The 15,979-nt window shown below is 40.2% G+C and overlaps 1 protein-coding gene across 4 annotated transcripts in view; it reads left to right on the top strand.

The window, feature by feature from the left end:
- osbpl9 (oxysterol binding protein-like 9) overlaps positions 1 to 15,979 on the top strand; it is a 238,513-nt gene that overhangs the window by 141,713 nt on the left and 80,821 nt on the right. For 3 of the 4 annotated variants that reach the window (XM_070886877.1, XM_070886875.1, XM_070886878.1), the window contains 2 exons: positions 5,039 to 5,077; positions 6,982 to 7,075. In XM_070886877.1, coding sequence (XP_070742978.1) covers positions 5,039 to 5,077; positions 6,982 to 7,075 — 133 coding nt within the window. The remainder of the gene's footprint in view (positions 1 to 5,038; positions 5,078 to 6,981; positions 7,076 to 15,979) is intronic. The other variant, XM_070886876.1, reaches the window with a different exon arrangement.

Genomic DNA, 15,979 nt, shown 5'->3' with positions numbered 1-15,979 from the left:
TGTTTACAAAACTTTAATCACAGCTCATCATTTAACTTTTTTTTTGTTTTCCCTTGCAAAAAGTTGCTTTTACACACTTTGAACCTATGCTCCATTACTCAAAGGTGAAATATGTATTTGTTTCAATACATTGCACGATTGCACTGCCCCAATTTGAAATCCTATTTAACTCAGTCTTCATTTCAATGCATCAAGCTGCTTATGTATGTAATGAGCCAGGGACTGCAGTGAATTCTTTCCCTCAACAATGCAGGCATGCACATGCTCCCTTCAGTTGATACATGCAGCAGTTCTATTTAGTTTGTCTTGAATAACCAGCACTGTAGCTCCATAAATTTTAAACCCATTTATCTGAGCGACATTGGTGTTGAGGAATTTCTATTTTCTACAGGAGCCAAATTCTATGGTCTGTCAGAATGAGATTGCTGTTGAGTGCAGTATCACAGTCATGTTTATTTTATCGAGTGATTAGAAATTATGTTGACCCTGCCCATAACTCATTACATTTAGAACCGTTCCAAGAAGCAGAATATCCACCCAGGATGCGATTGCATTTTTAGTGTTGGAATTTGTATCATCCGATTAGCCATAATTTTTCTTTTGTGCTCATTTAAGGACACCTTTTCTTGCTCTTTGCATCTTCTGTTACATTCTCCAAATATTCCCTGGTTCAGAGGGTAGACACGTAAATTGCTCCCAACTCCCGAAAGCAACTGCTTTTGATATGGTTGCATGAGGTTTTATATTGATAACCTGCAGGGAAAAGATTCAGTCTTGCTCTCAAGGCATAGCTGAGTTCAGGTATGTGAGCAATCATACTGACCTGTACCACCATACAGACATACAAATCTCGTCACTTTCCGCTGATATTTTAGGTTTGTACATAATATGTACATAAATATATATAACTACATCACGACAGCTGGCCTAGTTATTTTTGCGCCACTAGACTTTCATCTAAGTGCAAGATGAATATTGTCAGGTGCTCAAAGGTAAGATGTGTGGTATTGGCCTATGTATATGTAGATTTTGTAGCAAAATTTCCATCTATACATGTATAAGAGTTCTGGCAATGAACACTGCTATTACGTATTGCGCTTAAAAAAATATCTTTTCTCTGGAAGTGGCTGATGCTGTCAAGGCCTTTTTTGATGCTTTTTCTTGGTTGTCCTGAGAAGGTGGTGGTGGACCATTGTCTTGAATGGTGTTAGATGGGGAATTCTAAGATTTTGACCCAGCAATGATGAAGGAATGGTGATACAGGTACTTGCTTGGATTGTGTGTGATTTGGAGGTGATGGTGTTGCAATGACATTGCTGCGTTTTTCCTTCTTGCTGACCTCGTCCATCTTGCTGGTAGAGGTTGCGGGACAGGGTGGTGTTGATGAAATAAACTTAGCGAGTTGCTGCAGTACATCCTGCAGATGGAATATATTGCAAGTGGTTGGTGGTGTGGGGGAGGGGGGGTGTATATTCAGTTCACTTATATGGGTGCCGATCAAATGGAATGCTCTTTCCTGAATGTGGGATAAAGAGTGGTATGGACTGCAATAAATAGGAATGTTTACTGTTGCAGAAAATGTTACTGGAATTGGCTTTATCTCAAATTAAGTAAGACTGCTAGAATGTGTTCACTGCTTAACCAATGTTTTGGATGCATAAGCTTAGGTTTTCCATTATTGATGCAGTTTAGACAAGAATGGCCGGTGGTGGAGTTTAAATGGAAAGTACCAATTTTTGAACATTAGCTCATTAGCATAACTTGAGGTGCAATTTTGGATCGGTGCAGGAGCAATAAGTGATGGGAGCATGCAAGTAAAATTTAAAGGGAAGAGAACAATTAAAAGGTTTTATAATCGGGGAACAAAAATTCCAAAATATTTGGAAAGCCTCAGAAGGCATCTCCACCCATGATCAACTTTTGCGAGGGCTGAAGGGAGAGTGGATTGAGAAATGATTGGGAACAATGAAGGACAAGAGGTCCCAAGGTGCAGACACTAGGCTCTAGGCAAATGATAGAGCAGCTTAGAACCTAATCCCCTGTTTGATGGCTGCTGAAGTGGAGGTGTTGCTCCTTGAGGTGCTTGTGAGGAGGGTGACCCTCTCTGCCACTCCATGGCGCCATTCCCATAAGTGAGCATTCTTTCAAGGAGGTATATAAAGCCAAGTTTCAGACCATGCCTGATCATTATTGTCACTTGATGTGCCAACCTCTGCTGCTTAGTAGCTATGGGTATTCATGCAGCACGTAGCGCAACTCTGCATCTGGCTCTCTGCTGACCTGAACCATGAGAAGACCATTCCCCATGATAAATATCAGGTAGGCATGACATTGTTGGTGGCATCATGGGTGGGTGCAGCCGTTGATCTCCTTGGCATGTGAGTGTTGCTGAAAGCATGATATACTCTGATTGGCATACTTCCACGGAAGCATCCAACCTTTTTGGTTAATCAGGCATTTACATATATTCATGGTGCTATATGGGCTACAGTCCCAGCTTCTTTTTGGAAGCAGGAGGCTCTCCATGCATTAACTGACTGCTTAAATGAAATCTAGTCACCTCTGTCTACAGATGCAGGTGGACATAGTGCATCTTTTGTGCAATCTAATTTGCCTGCCACTCATCCATAGTTTTCTCTTTCTTCCAAACACCTCAAATAGCAGATTCCTGTTGGAAAACTCATTGCTACCAAAAAAATTAGATCATTTGGCACAAAAGCTCATGGGAACCTCAATACCAACTGAAAAAAAACCTAAGCAAAAATCATGAAAAGTACTCAGGAAATGACTGAGAAATTACAAATTCATTTTAGTTATTTATGCCTTTTGAAACAGCATTCACCATAGCTGATTGCCGAGAAATGATGTCAAGCATGCAAGGACGTTGGGAATGACATGTCTCCAAATGAATATTAAAATAAAGCTCATGCCTCTTTTAAAGTGAGCGCATCTAAAAGCACCGGCCCTTGTTCCCCAGAAACCAGGTTGCAGCACAATGTGGGCTATGTAGCAGCAAAAGAGAATTCATTATCTAGCCACAAAATTAATGCTGCTGGAACATAAGAACATAAGAAATAGGAGTAGGCCTAACGGCCCCTAGATCATGGCTGATCCGATCATGGACTCAGGTCCACTTCCCTGTCCGCTCCCCATAACCCCTTAATCCCTTATCGGTTAAGAAACTGTCAATTTCTGTCTTAAATTTATTCAATGTCCCGGCTTCCACAGCTCTCTGAGGTAGCGAATTCCACAGATTTACAACCCTCAGAAGAAATTCCTCCTCACCTCAGTTTTAAATGGGTGGCCCCTTATTCTAAGATTATGCCCTCTAGTTCTAGTCTCCCCCATTAGTGGAAACATCCTCTCTCTGCGTCCACCTTGTCAAGCCCCCTCATAATCTTATACATTTTGATAAGATCACTTCTCATTCTTCTGAATTCCACTGAGCCTAACCTCCTCAACCTTTCCTCATAAGTCAACCCCCTCATCTCCGGAATCAATCTAGTGAACCTTCTTTGAACTGCCTCCAAAGCAAGTATATCCTTTCGTAAATACGGAAGCCAAAACTGTACACAGTATTCCAGGTGCGGCCTCACCAATACCCTGTATAACTGTTGCAAAACTTCCCTGCTTTTATACTCCATCCACTTTGCAATAAAGGCCAAGATTCCATTGGCCTTCCTGATCACTTGCTGTACCTGCATACTAACCTTTTGTTTCATGCACTAGTATCCCCAGGTCCCGCTGTACTGCAGCTCTTTGCAATTTTTCTCCATTTAAATAATAACTTGCTCTTTGATTTTTTTTCTGCCAAAGTGCATGACCTCACACTTTCCAACATTATACCCCATCTGCCAAATTTTTGCCCTTTCACTTAGCCTGCAGATTTTTTGTGTCCTCCTCACACATTGCTTTTCCTCCCATCTTTGTATCGTCAGTAAACTTGGCTACGTTATACTCGGTCCTTTCTTCCAAGTCATTAATGTAGATTGTAAATAGCTGGGATCCCAGCACTGATCCCTGCAGCACCCCACTAGTTACTGATTGCCAACCCGAGAATGAACCATTTATCCTGACTCTCTATTTCCTGATCATTAGCCAATTCTCTATCCATGCTAATATATTATCCCTAACCCCGTGAACTTTTATCTTGTGCACTAACCTCTTATTGACACCTTTGTAAAATGCCTTCTGGAAGTCCAAATATACCACATCCACTGGTTCCCCTTTATTCACCCTGTTGTTACATCCTCAAAGAATTCCAGAACATTTGTCAAACATGACTTCCCCTGACTCTGCCTGACCGAATTATGCTTTTCCAAATTGGCAGTTCAAAGTGGAAAATCAATTTCTTCCTTTCTGCTTTAGAGTAGCCTTATCCAACCATCATCCCAATGAGAGGATAGCTAAAATACTGTTTTCAGGCCTTTGCCAATCTACAACAGTCCTTGAGCACATAGGACGAGAGTAATGTAGAGTGATTGAGCATTCAGATCTCCTTCCTCTCTCTGGGGAATTCACCAGCATTTCTTAGTGTTCTCCCATGGCAGCACCTTACTGTGTGGAGAATCAATACAAACCCATTATACCATAGTACTGTTCAGCCACAAATCTCAGTTGAAAGAGCAGTGTGGTTTCATAGGTTTACTTGTCCTGTACTGAAAAGTGTAATAAAAGGTATTTCCTTCATGCAATCTGTACTTTATTTGTAGTATAATGTAGAACTTATCGTAAAAGTGGCACATACAAAACACTAAAATGATACTTTGCTTTTCATTTTTTTAATGTGTTATCAAAATCTGGTGAGACTCAAGCATAGGACTTTAGTCAATTGACTAACTCCAGTAATTCATTACACTGTAGCTACTGAGTTACTGCTCCAGTTTTGAAAAAAATGGTAATTAAAATGGTAATTTTTAAATTCTGGGTACCTTTGGTACTTAATATACTAATGATTACCAAAGCTTTAAATGGGATATTTCAGACTTTGCCCTGTTTAACGGTATCTTGAAAAATCTTTTCTTTCCAAAATTTTAAGGACCAAAGTAATGAGGAGAAGCACGCAAATGGAATTATAGTAAGTTTGTAAATCAGTATGATACTTTGTTATTCTCTTCCTTTTCTTTTGTACTTTGGTATAGAAGGAAAAAATAGTGATTTGAAACGCAGTTGAGAAGGAAATCCTATATTTTCTGTAGTGGACATTTAATTACTGATTTACTGCGGTTTACTTTATTCCTCTGTTGGTTGGTTCTCTTTCCTGTATATCTTCCCTAGCCTAGCATCTATAGTGAATGTTATTTGTAAGAGCATTGCAAATGGCAGGAATATTAATATTCTTACTCATTTAACTGGCCAGATTTACTCCAGGACAAGAGATTGAAATTGTGTCTTAAACTAAAACTGTATAGTGTTGCTGCCTTATATTGTTTCTCTGGCTTTTGGATTACAGTAATAATGCAAGCTTTCATTTTGAGATCTATTATTGAGGTTCAGCATGACCTTAATCAGTTGCTGGACTGCAGTTTATAGTCAAAAACAGGAAATAGTTGGTTTGTAAGCTTATGTAGATGCTGGGTTATGGAATCTTCAACCCAAAAATGGGTCTGATCTTTTTGAAAATCAGTTTTGCAGGTTTTTGGAATTCTTAATTCTCTGTCCATCTCCTAGACTTTTTTAGTGCTTGATATTTGCTTGGCATTCCTTCACCTTGCTATAGAATTAGATGCTGTTTAGCATTTTATACCTTGCTATGTTTTCAATTTTCTGCTTGCTGGTATTTTTGTTGAATACTGTGTAGTGCAGTGCATTGTGCAAACTGCTGAGAATGAACGAATTTACATTTCACTAGGATTCATCTGTGACATATGGTAAGTCTTACAAAATACAATGTTGATCTATAACAGTCTGTTGTATTAATTTATTGAATGCATCAGTTTCATCTTTTAGATCAACATCAAATGTTGAATTGAAGTCTGCACTTTATTTTTTTAAATGTAAATAAAATATTTTTTGTATTGTAAGCATTGTACTTGAAATGTTTTAAAGTGATTAGCAAATAAGTTCATTTGAAGTGAACAGTAAATTAGTATTACCTGAAAAAATGCTTTTTAGTATTTACATGTTCTTCTAATATCCATTGTATAGTATGTTTTGTTTTTGCCGTAATCCATATGTTTTACATATATTTATGGTGATCATCTTTTTAGCAATGAACTGTTTTGATGCAGGTTAAAAATTTTTGCAATGTGCTGTAATCATGAGAAGTAGACTGTTATAGTAGCACCATTCAAAATGTATATATTCACTTTTTATGCCTCCATAAATTTCAATACCATATTGAAAATATGTATCGTTTCAAGATTGCTGCCAGGCTGCTGACTCATTAAAATTGTAATTCAGAGTTTCAAATATAGGCTGCCTTATACATAGCACCTTTAAAATTATTGAGAAGGATTTTTCTGGTCCTTTTTAAAATTCATTCCAGTCAGCCAATACTTTCATCGGTGTTTTAAAAAAATTGCTGCTTAGTAAAAATCTAAAAAAGGACATTTGTATGTATTTCCAAGAAAGTGTTCCATGAAGTTGTGCTGAAGGAAATGGTTATTGAGTGTGTTTGTGTAATTATGCTTTCATACTTGAAACCAGTGATTGATCAATAAATAAAATTCCACAAATACTGTACATTTTAAACCACGGGACATGTATTTGCATGGATCTTCAAACTAATAGCTTCTAATGTAACTAGCATAGGTCAAATTTAATTGACCACTATTGTGAAAATAGTAGCTGGATTGGAACCATTTTTTTTTTTGTATTCCTTCCTTTTCTATTCATTAGATTACATTTCTCCTCAACTTTCTCTTCCTCAGGTTTCAGCTGATTTCCAGTCTGGCTCTGTTTCTGTGACCTACTGTCTTCCATTATTACTGCAGTGATGTAACGGAACTGTTTTAATCTCTCTTTTTCTGACCTCTCTAGAGTACGATCAACCCAATAGATGGAATTTTTCAACCTAGTCCTCTGGAGTCAACAGTAATTAGCACGATGCCTACCCAAACTGTTTTACCACCAGGTATATAGCTGTCTCCATTAGTTAATTCAATTATACGTGTGGTAACAGTATTATTGTTTTGTATTATGAAAATAAACAGTTGGTTGGCTCCAATGTGCCCTGTATTTTTTTGGGTGCGCGGCCCCTTTAACTGGCTGTGCGGCCCATTCAAATTTTCACACATACGCGATTTCTCCCATGTAAATGAGCCGGTGGGCAGCCTGCGATCGACCTCCAGATCGCTGGGCAGCTTAACAGGAAAGTTTTTTTGGCTCTATTAGTATTACCGTCTTTGGGTTTTATAACAAAAATAGTTTTGTGGTTAAAAAAATTAATTTTAAAATTTGAAAGTTTTGTCCGACTTTTGCAAGTAAGTCTATTAATGGTAACATTTAAGGAAAACCAGGAAATATTGCGTCATATTTTGTTAAATATTTGCCCGGGGTGTGGGTGGGCGGGGTTAGTGACGTAAGTAACACACAACGCTTACTAATTCAACCAGGCTGTGCTCTACCTGTCTATATAATTCAACACTTGTGTTTTTGCACAAGCAGGGAGGAAACAAATTTTAAAAAAATATTGTTTGAGGAGGGCACTTTCAGTTAAAAATGTTTTCCGTCTTGATTTTCTGAGCCTTGTTTGTGACCACAGTAATTAAAAGTTAATTTAGTAGACGATGGCACACTTTTAATTGCTATTTGAAGGAGTCAATACCATTTTGAAAAATTAAATTCTTGCTTGATTCTGGATGACATTATTGTATCCTCCAACACCTAGTCCTGTTCATGTGTCTAATGACTGTTTCTGAGACCGCCACTGTATTTACATACAAATACAATGAAATTATTTTGTGACTTCAAAAATTTACTTTCTAGTCCAAACTTTCATCATCTTCTCTCAAACTCCCACTATAATGTATGTCTGAAGACGATTTGGAAGGAAGATATTTGATGTTTAAAGTTATATTTTGGTGTATTTATTATATATTTCCTTGGGTTGATAAAATTGATGAGTAATTGTATGTAATCTACAATGTTGCTTTGTAGTAATCATCCATCGGTTATCACTTGATAAATTTCCACTCTTTCAGGGTGGACATCACCAGTCCACTACATAGAGCACACTGCCCATTGAAGTGTTGCCATACCACATACTGCTGGCAAAGAAATACAGCTGTTAAATTGTTTGGCTACTTTCTCATGCCCACTTGATGCTCTTGTCCACATCAAAACCTTCAGTACTCCCATTCTGATCATTCTCTGGTATGGTCCCATCTTTATTTTTAAAACTCAAGTGGTGCAAACTTGATATCTGGTGCACTGTTGGCTTAGCCATCCTTGACCCCTCAGTCCTTGCAAACTTCAAACCTCCCTTTCTACTCAAGTCATTATTGTCACCTCCCAAATCTATGTTTAAATTTCTGAAATCAAGTTTCCAACTCTCCCACAGCACCAAAACAGCTCTAACAAAACTCATGAGCAACATTCTGTGTGACCGTGGTGCATTGCACCTCCTTGACCTCTCTGCAGCTTTTCACATGGTTGACCACCCCATCCTCTAATATCTCTCCACCATTGTCCAGTTCAGGACAAACTGAGTCGTGCTGAACATAATGACTGATGCGTCTGCCTCATACATCAGCAAATTGCCATGTGATATTGGCGTTGCCCGGATCATAGCCAAAGCATCTTTAGCAATGGATTCTCTTACCACCTCCATACCTTCAGCTCGAGGATCCATCATTAGCCCCCTTCTCTTCCCCTCTACATGCTGCCTCTTGGTGACATCATCCACAGAAATAGATCAGATTCTACATGAATGCTGATTCCACCAAGTTGTACCAAATTGAGGAGAAACTTCTTCACTCAAGAGAGTTGTTAACCTGTGGAATTCTCTACCATAGAGAGTTGTTGATGCCAGTTCATTGGATATATTCAAGAGGGAGTTAGATATGGCCCTTACGGCTAAAGGGATCAAGGGGTTTGGAGAGAAAGCAGGAAAGGGGTACTGAGGGAATGATCAGCCATGCTCTTATTGAATGGTGGTGCAAGCTTGAAGGGCTGAATGGCCTACTCCTGCACCTATTTTCTGTGTACTCTGCACCACCTCTCTCGATGTCTCCACTCCCTCTGATGTCTGTCTATTTGTCTGACATCCAGTCTTGGATGAGCCGCAATTTTCTCCAGCTAAACATTGTGAAGACTGAAGCCACCATCTTCGACCTCTGCCACAAACTACACTCTCACTACTGGTTCTGTTCCTTTCCCTGGCCGCAGTCTCAGGCGGTTTACAACCTCGGCTTCCTATTTAACCCTGAACTGATTTCTAACCCCATCACAAAGAATGTCTACTTCCACCTCCATAACATCACTTGCCTCCACTCCTATCTCTACCCATATGCTATTGAAACCATCATTCTTGCCTTTGTCACCTCTAGACTCAACTATTCTACTGCTCTCCGTGCTGGCCTCTGTAAACTACTGCTCATCTAACTAAACCTGAATCCAATGGATGGCAGGTCCTGGTGTCTCATTAGCATTCCGCTGATCCCAGCATCTTGTGCATCCCCCTCCCGCTGCCCTCCTTTGACAGCTGTGTCTTCAGCTGCTTAGGCCCCAAGCTTTTGAAATCTCTTCCTTTCCTCTCTTAAAACCCACCTCTTCAGCCTAGCTTTTGATCACTCCTATATCTCCTTTGGCTTCGTATTTATCCTCTATGAAGTACTTTGGGATATTTTTCCAAGTTCAAGATGCTGCATGGATGCTTATTATTATTGTTCTTTTTCTGTTTATTTGGGATACAACTGGCCTTTCTTTGGATTTCTCCATGATCAGAGATCAGAAACTGCATGTCGCAAATTGTAGGTGTGAAGCTGTTGCTTATCTATTTGCAGTCCAGTGAATTAGAACTTGACTAGAGTTCCAGCAGGCACTGGAATTTTTATATCAGAAAAAATGCTGAGGTTTGCTGCATAATCAGCCAAAGTTATTTTTTTCTAAAATGCTTTTTATGGAAGTGGGGGATTCTACTTTCACCATAAGAAACATAGAAAATAAGTGCAGGAGTAGGCCATTCGGTCCTTTGAGCCTACACCACCATTCAATATGATCATTGCTGATCATGCAACTTCAGTACTCCATTTATGCTTTCTCTCCATACCCCTTGATCCCTTTAGCCATAAGGGCCACATCGAACTCCCTTTTGAATATCTCTAACAAACTGGCCTCAACAACATTCTGTGGTAGAGAATTCCACAGGTTCACAATTCTCTGAGTGAAGAAGTTTATCCTCATCTCGGTCCTAAATGGCTTACCCCTTATCCTTAGACTGTGACCCCCTAGTTCTGGACTTCCCCAACATCGGGAATATTCTTCCTGCATCTAAGCTGTCCAATCCCGTCAGAATTTTATATGTTTCTATGCGATCGCCTCTCATTCTTCTAAATTCCAGTGAATATAAGCCTAGTCAATCCAGTCTTTCTATATATGTCAGTCCTGCCATTCCGGGAATCAGTCTGGTGAACCTTCGCTGCGCTCCCTCAATAGCAAGACTGTCCTTCTTCAGATTAGGAGACCAAAATTGTACACATTATTCAGATGTGGCCTCACTAAGGCCCTGTGCAACTGCAGCAAGACCTCCCTGCTCCTATACTCAAATCCTCTCGCTATGAAGGCCAACATGCCATTTGCCGCCTTCACTGCCTGCTGTACCAGCATGCCAACTTTCAATGACTGATATACCATGATGCCCAGGTCTCTTTGCACCTCCCCTTTTCCTAATCTGTCACCATTCAGGTATTATTCTGCCTTCCTGTTTTTGCCACCAAAGTGGATAACCTCACATTTATCTACATTATACTGCCATGCAGTTGCCCATTCACCTAACCTGTCCATGTCACCATGCAGCCTCTTAGCATCCTCCTCACAGCTCACACTGCCACCCAGCTTAGTGTCATCTGCAAACTTGGAGATATTACATTCAATTCCTTCGTCCAAATCATTTATGTATATTGTAAATAGCTGGGGCCCCAGCACTGAACCATTCGGCACCCCACTAGTCACTGGCTGCCATTCTGAAAAGTACCTGTTTATTCCTACTCTTTGCTTCCTGTCTGCCAACGAGTTCTCTATCCACAACAGTACATTACCCCCAATACCATGCGCTTTAATTTTGCACACTAATCTCTTGTGTGGGACCTTGTCAAAAGCCTTTTGAAAGTCCAAATACACCACATCCACTGGTTCTCCCTTGTCCACTCTACTAGTTACATACTCAAAAAAATTCTGGAAGATTTGTCAAGCATGATTTCCCTTTCATAAATCCATGCTGGCTTGGACCGATCCTGTCACTGCTCTCCAAATGCGCTGCTATTACATCGTTAATAATTGATTCCAACATTTTCCCCACTACCGATGTCAGGCTAACCAGTCTATAATTCCCTGTTTTCTTTCTCCCTCATTTTTTAAAAAGTGGGGTTACATTAGCTACCCTCCAATCCATAGGAACTGATCTGGAATCTATAGAACGTTGAAAAATGACCATCAATGCATCCACTATTTCTAGGGCCACTTCCTTAAGTACTCTGGGATGTAGACTATCAGACCCTGGGGATTTATCGGCCTTCAATCCCATCAATTTCCCTAACACAATTTCCTGACTAATAAGGATTTCCTTCAGTTTCTCCTTCTCACTGGACCCTCGGTTCCCTAGTATTTTCGGAAGGTTATTTGTGTTTTCCTTAGTGAAGACAGAACCAAAGTATTTATTCAATTGGTCTGCCATTTCTTTGTTCCCCATTATAAATTCACCTGATTCTGACTGCAAGGGACCTACATTTATCTTCACTAATCTTTTTCTCTTCACATATCTATAGAAGCATTTGCAGTCAGTTTTTATGTTCCCTGCAAGCTTACTCTCATACTCTATTTTCCCCCTCCTAATTAAACCCTTTGTCCTCCCCTGCTGAATTCTAAATTTCTCTCAGTCCTCAGGTTTACTGCTTTTTCTGGCCAATTTATATGCCTCTTCCTTGGATTTAACACTATCCCTAATTTCCCTTGTTAGCCACGGTTGAGCCACCTTCCCCATTGTATTTTTACTCCAGACAGGGATGTACAATTTTTGAAGTTCATCCATGTGTCATTGAAAGTTGGCATGCAGGTACAGCAGGCGGTGAAGAAGGCAAATGGCATGTTGGCCTTCATAGCTAAGGGATTTGAGTATAGGAGCAGGGAGGACTTACTGCAGTTGTACAGGGCCTTGGTGAGGCCTCACGTGGAATATTGTGTTCAGTTTTGGTCCCCTAATCTGAGGAAGGACGTTCTTGCTATTGAGGAAGTGCAGTGAAGGTTCACCAGACTGATTCCAGGGATGGCTGGACTGACATATGAGGAGAGACTGGATCAACTGGGCCTTTATACACTGCAGTTTAGAAGGATGAGAGGGGATCTCATAGAAATATATAAGATTCTGACGGGACGGGACAGGTTAGATGCGGGAAGAATGTTCCCGATGTTGGGGAAGTCCAGAACCAGGGGACACAGTCTTAGGATAAGGGGTAGGCCATTTAGGACTGAGATAAGGAGAAACTTCTTCAATCAGAGAGTTGTTAACTTGTGGAATTCCCTGCCGCAGAGAGTCGTTGATGCCAGTTCATTGGATATATTCAAGAGGGAGTTAGATATGGCCCTTACGGCTAGAGGGATCAAGGGGTATGGAGAGAAAGCGGGAAAGGGGTACTGATGTGAATGATCAGCCATGATCATACTGAATGGTGGTGCAGGCTCGAAGGGCCAAATGGCCTACTCCTGCATCTATTTTCTATGTTTCTATGTTAAGTGTGTGCCATTGCCTATCCACCGTCTATCCTAGCCAATTCACATCTCATAGCATCGAAGTTACCTTTCTTTAAGTTCAGGACCCTAGTCTCTGAATTAACTGTGTCACTCTCCATCTTAATACTACCATATTATGGTCACTCTTCCCCAAGCGGCCTCGCACAACAAGATTGCTAATTAATCCTCTCTCGTTACACAACAACCAGTCTAGGATGGCCAGCTCTCTAGTTGGTTCCTCGACATATTGATCTCGAAAACCAGCCCTTATTCACTCCAGGAAATCTTCCTCCACCATATTGCTACCAGTTTGGTTAGCCCAATCTATATGTAGATTAAAGTCACCCATGATAACTGCTGTACCTTTACTGCACGCATCCCTAATTTCCTGTTTGATGCCATTCCCAACCTCACTACCACTGTTTGGTGGTCTGTACACAACTCCCACTAGCGTTTTCTGTCCTTTGGTGTTCTGCAGCTCTACCCATACAGATTCCACATCATCCAAGCTAATGTCCTTCCTTACTGTTGCGTTAATCTCCTCTTTAACCAGCAACGCTAACCCACCTCCTTTTTCTTTCTGTCTATCCTTCCTGAATATTAAATATCCTTGGATGTTGAGTTCCCAGCCTTGGTCACCCTGGAGCCATGTCTCCGTAATCCCAATTACATCATATCCGTTAGCAGCTATCTGCCTGTTAATTCAGCCACCTTATTATGAATGCTCCTCGCATTGAGACACCGAGCCTTCAGGCTTGTTTTTTTACACTCTTTGTCCTTTTAGAATGATGTTGTAATGTGGCCCTTTTTGATTTTTGCCTTTGGTTTCTCTGCCCTCCACCTTTCCTTATCTCCTTTCTACCTTTTGCTTCTGCCCCCATTTTACTTCCATCTGTCTCCCTGCATAGATTCCCATCTCCCTGCCATATTAGGTTAAACCCTCCCCAACAGCACTAACAAATACTCCTTCTCGGACATTGGTTCCGGGTGCAGACCGTCCAGTTTGTACTGGTCCCACCTCCCCCAGAACCGGTTCCAATGTCCCAGGAATTTGAATCACTCCCTCTTGCACCATTCCTCAAGCCACATATTCATCTTAGCTATCCTGCTATTCCTACTCTGCCCCATCTTCTCCATCTTATTTTTTGAATCCTAAAGTCTGATCAGAGCAATTGAAGCATAATTTGAAAGGCTATAAGATATTTTGTTCATGTTTTTTTTTAAAGTAGGTTTATAACTGTTTTGTAGGCGTTCATTTTTGCTATGAGGAGAAAAACTTAATTGCCCGGCTCTATTAGAGTCAAGTATTATGTTTCTGATTGAATCAGGATAACATGCACCCTGCTTTTGGATATTCGCTGGGCAGTAGTTGGGCAAATAGCTTTAAAAGAAAATTCCAGTTATCATCAGTATCACAAGTAAAAATTATCTGCAGAATTTAAAATTTCATCGATCTATTAATTAAATTTTACTGTTTTGTAAATGTATCATTGAGGAGATTTAAACAAATTATTTAATGATATGAAAAGAAAACTGTCACACTTGCAAAGCAGTTAATTGGTATGTTCAAAAACAAAGCTACACGTTTGCTTTTTTGGTGCTAGTTCAGTAAGTGAAAGATCTATCTGTGCTCTACTTACAAAAAGGTCCTATTTAGTTGCAGTTTTCAGTCACAACCTTTGGCGTCATCCCCACTAAAAGACCTTGTCTTCAGAAGATGTTAACTTGTAACATCATAGATGTATAGAGCAGATAATGTGGTTTAGCAAGAGACAAAGACATATTTAAATAGATAAAACATCCCAAGGCAGTTTGGAGGTTGAAGGACAGTGAAAAGGTTGAGGAACAGATGCTGACCCATAAAGGAGGAACTTAGTTGAAAAGATGTGTTTTGAGAATATTTTTAAAGGTGGAGAGAAAAGTGGTGAGGAAGAAAGATTTAAGGAGTGAATTCAACAAGCAGAGCTGAAGCAGTTGAAGAGTCTGTCACAAAAGATAGGATTGAGTGAGTGCAGGAAATTACAAAAGCCCAGAGTTGAAGACGAAAAGGTGTACAGATGATATAGGGCTGGAGGTGATTGCTGAGCTAGGATGAGACCTCGGGAGAAATTTAACATCTAAGATTTTAAATGCAGTGCATTTGGGGACAGGACGCCAGTGTTGGTCAGCAGAGGACAGGAATGATGAGTGAGCAGGACTTAGTTTGGGACAGGAAATGACGACTACGTTTTGGACAAGTTGGAGCTTGTGGCAGGTAGTGCATAAGAGACCAGCAAGGAGGACATTGCAGAAATTGAAACTAGAGGCGACAATTAGGGTTTCAGCAGAAATAGGGTGGATGGGGCAATATTGTTGATTTGGAAGAAAATAGTCTTGGTGATGTATAGGATGTAAATTTTGAGGTTCAGCTTTGGTTTTAACAGGATGACAAGGTTTTCACATATAGCTCCATTTTGAGTTGTTGATAGCTATTCATTGTGTTGTTCCATGTCCTCACCTCCGGTGTTGGAAGGTAAGGGAATCTTATAAGCAGACAGGGTAGTTTCATCATCCATACAGCAGGTGAAAGAGCTCCAATAAAAGGCTCTTGTATTTTTATCTTTCACCAGTTTTCTATGCCTATAATTCTCTGCTCCCCTCCGCTCATTAAAGGAACTTAAAGACAGTGGCCCAACACTTGCTGACAGAATAACGGTGAGGCTAATAGCACTCCCGGTATTTATGCCCAAATGCTACAGCAACTTCAGATGAGGGCAGATGCACGATTAAACATGGAAATCGAGAAGTTGCTCCGCCATTAGCTTTGCGAAAACAGCGTCACGTTGTCCAACTCCCTGTTCAAATGTATTGAGTAATGTGAAGTTCTTGTACCTGCACTGTAGATATGAAGTAAACTCGCCACAGAAACTTATTTCAAGTCTAAGTAGCCTTTTAACTGCATGATAAGTTTTAATTACCGTCAGTCAACTTCTCTGGCACTGAAAATTTACCATTACAAGTGTGGAGACTCATTCCTTCAGGTTTTAATTGTTGTTGCAGATTTAAAAAAATGTTAATTACATTTGTTTTTATTTTTATTTTTCTCTTTTTT

Source organism: Pristiophorus japonicus, chromosome 8 (genome assembly GCF_044704955.1).
Source record: "Pristiophorus japonicus isolate sPriJap1 chromosome 8, sPriJap1.hap1, whole genome shotgun sequence".
NCBI lineage: Eukaryota > Metazoa > Chordata > Chondrichthyes > Pristiophoridae > Pristiophorus > Pristiophorus japonicus.
This window is presented reverse-complemented; position numbering and strand designations above follow the sequence as displayed.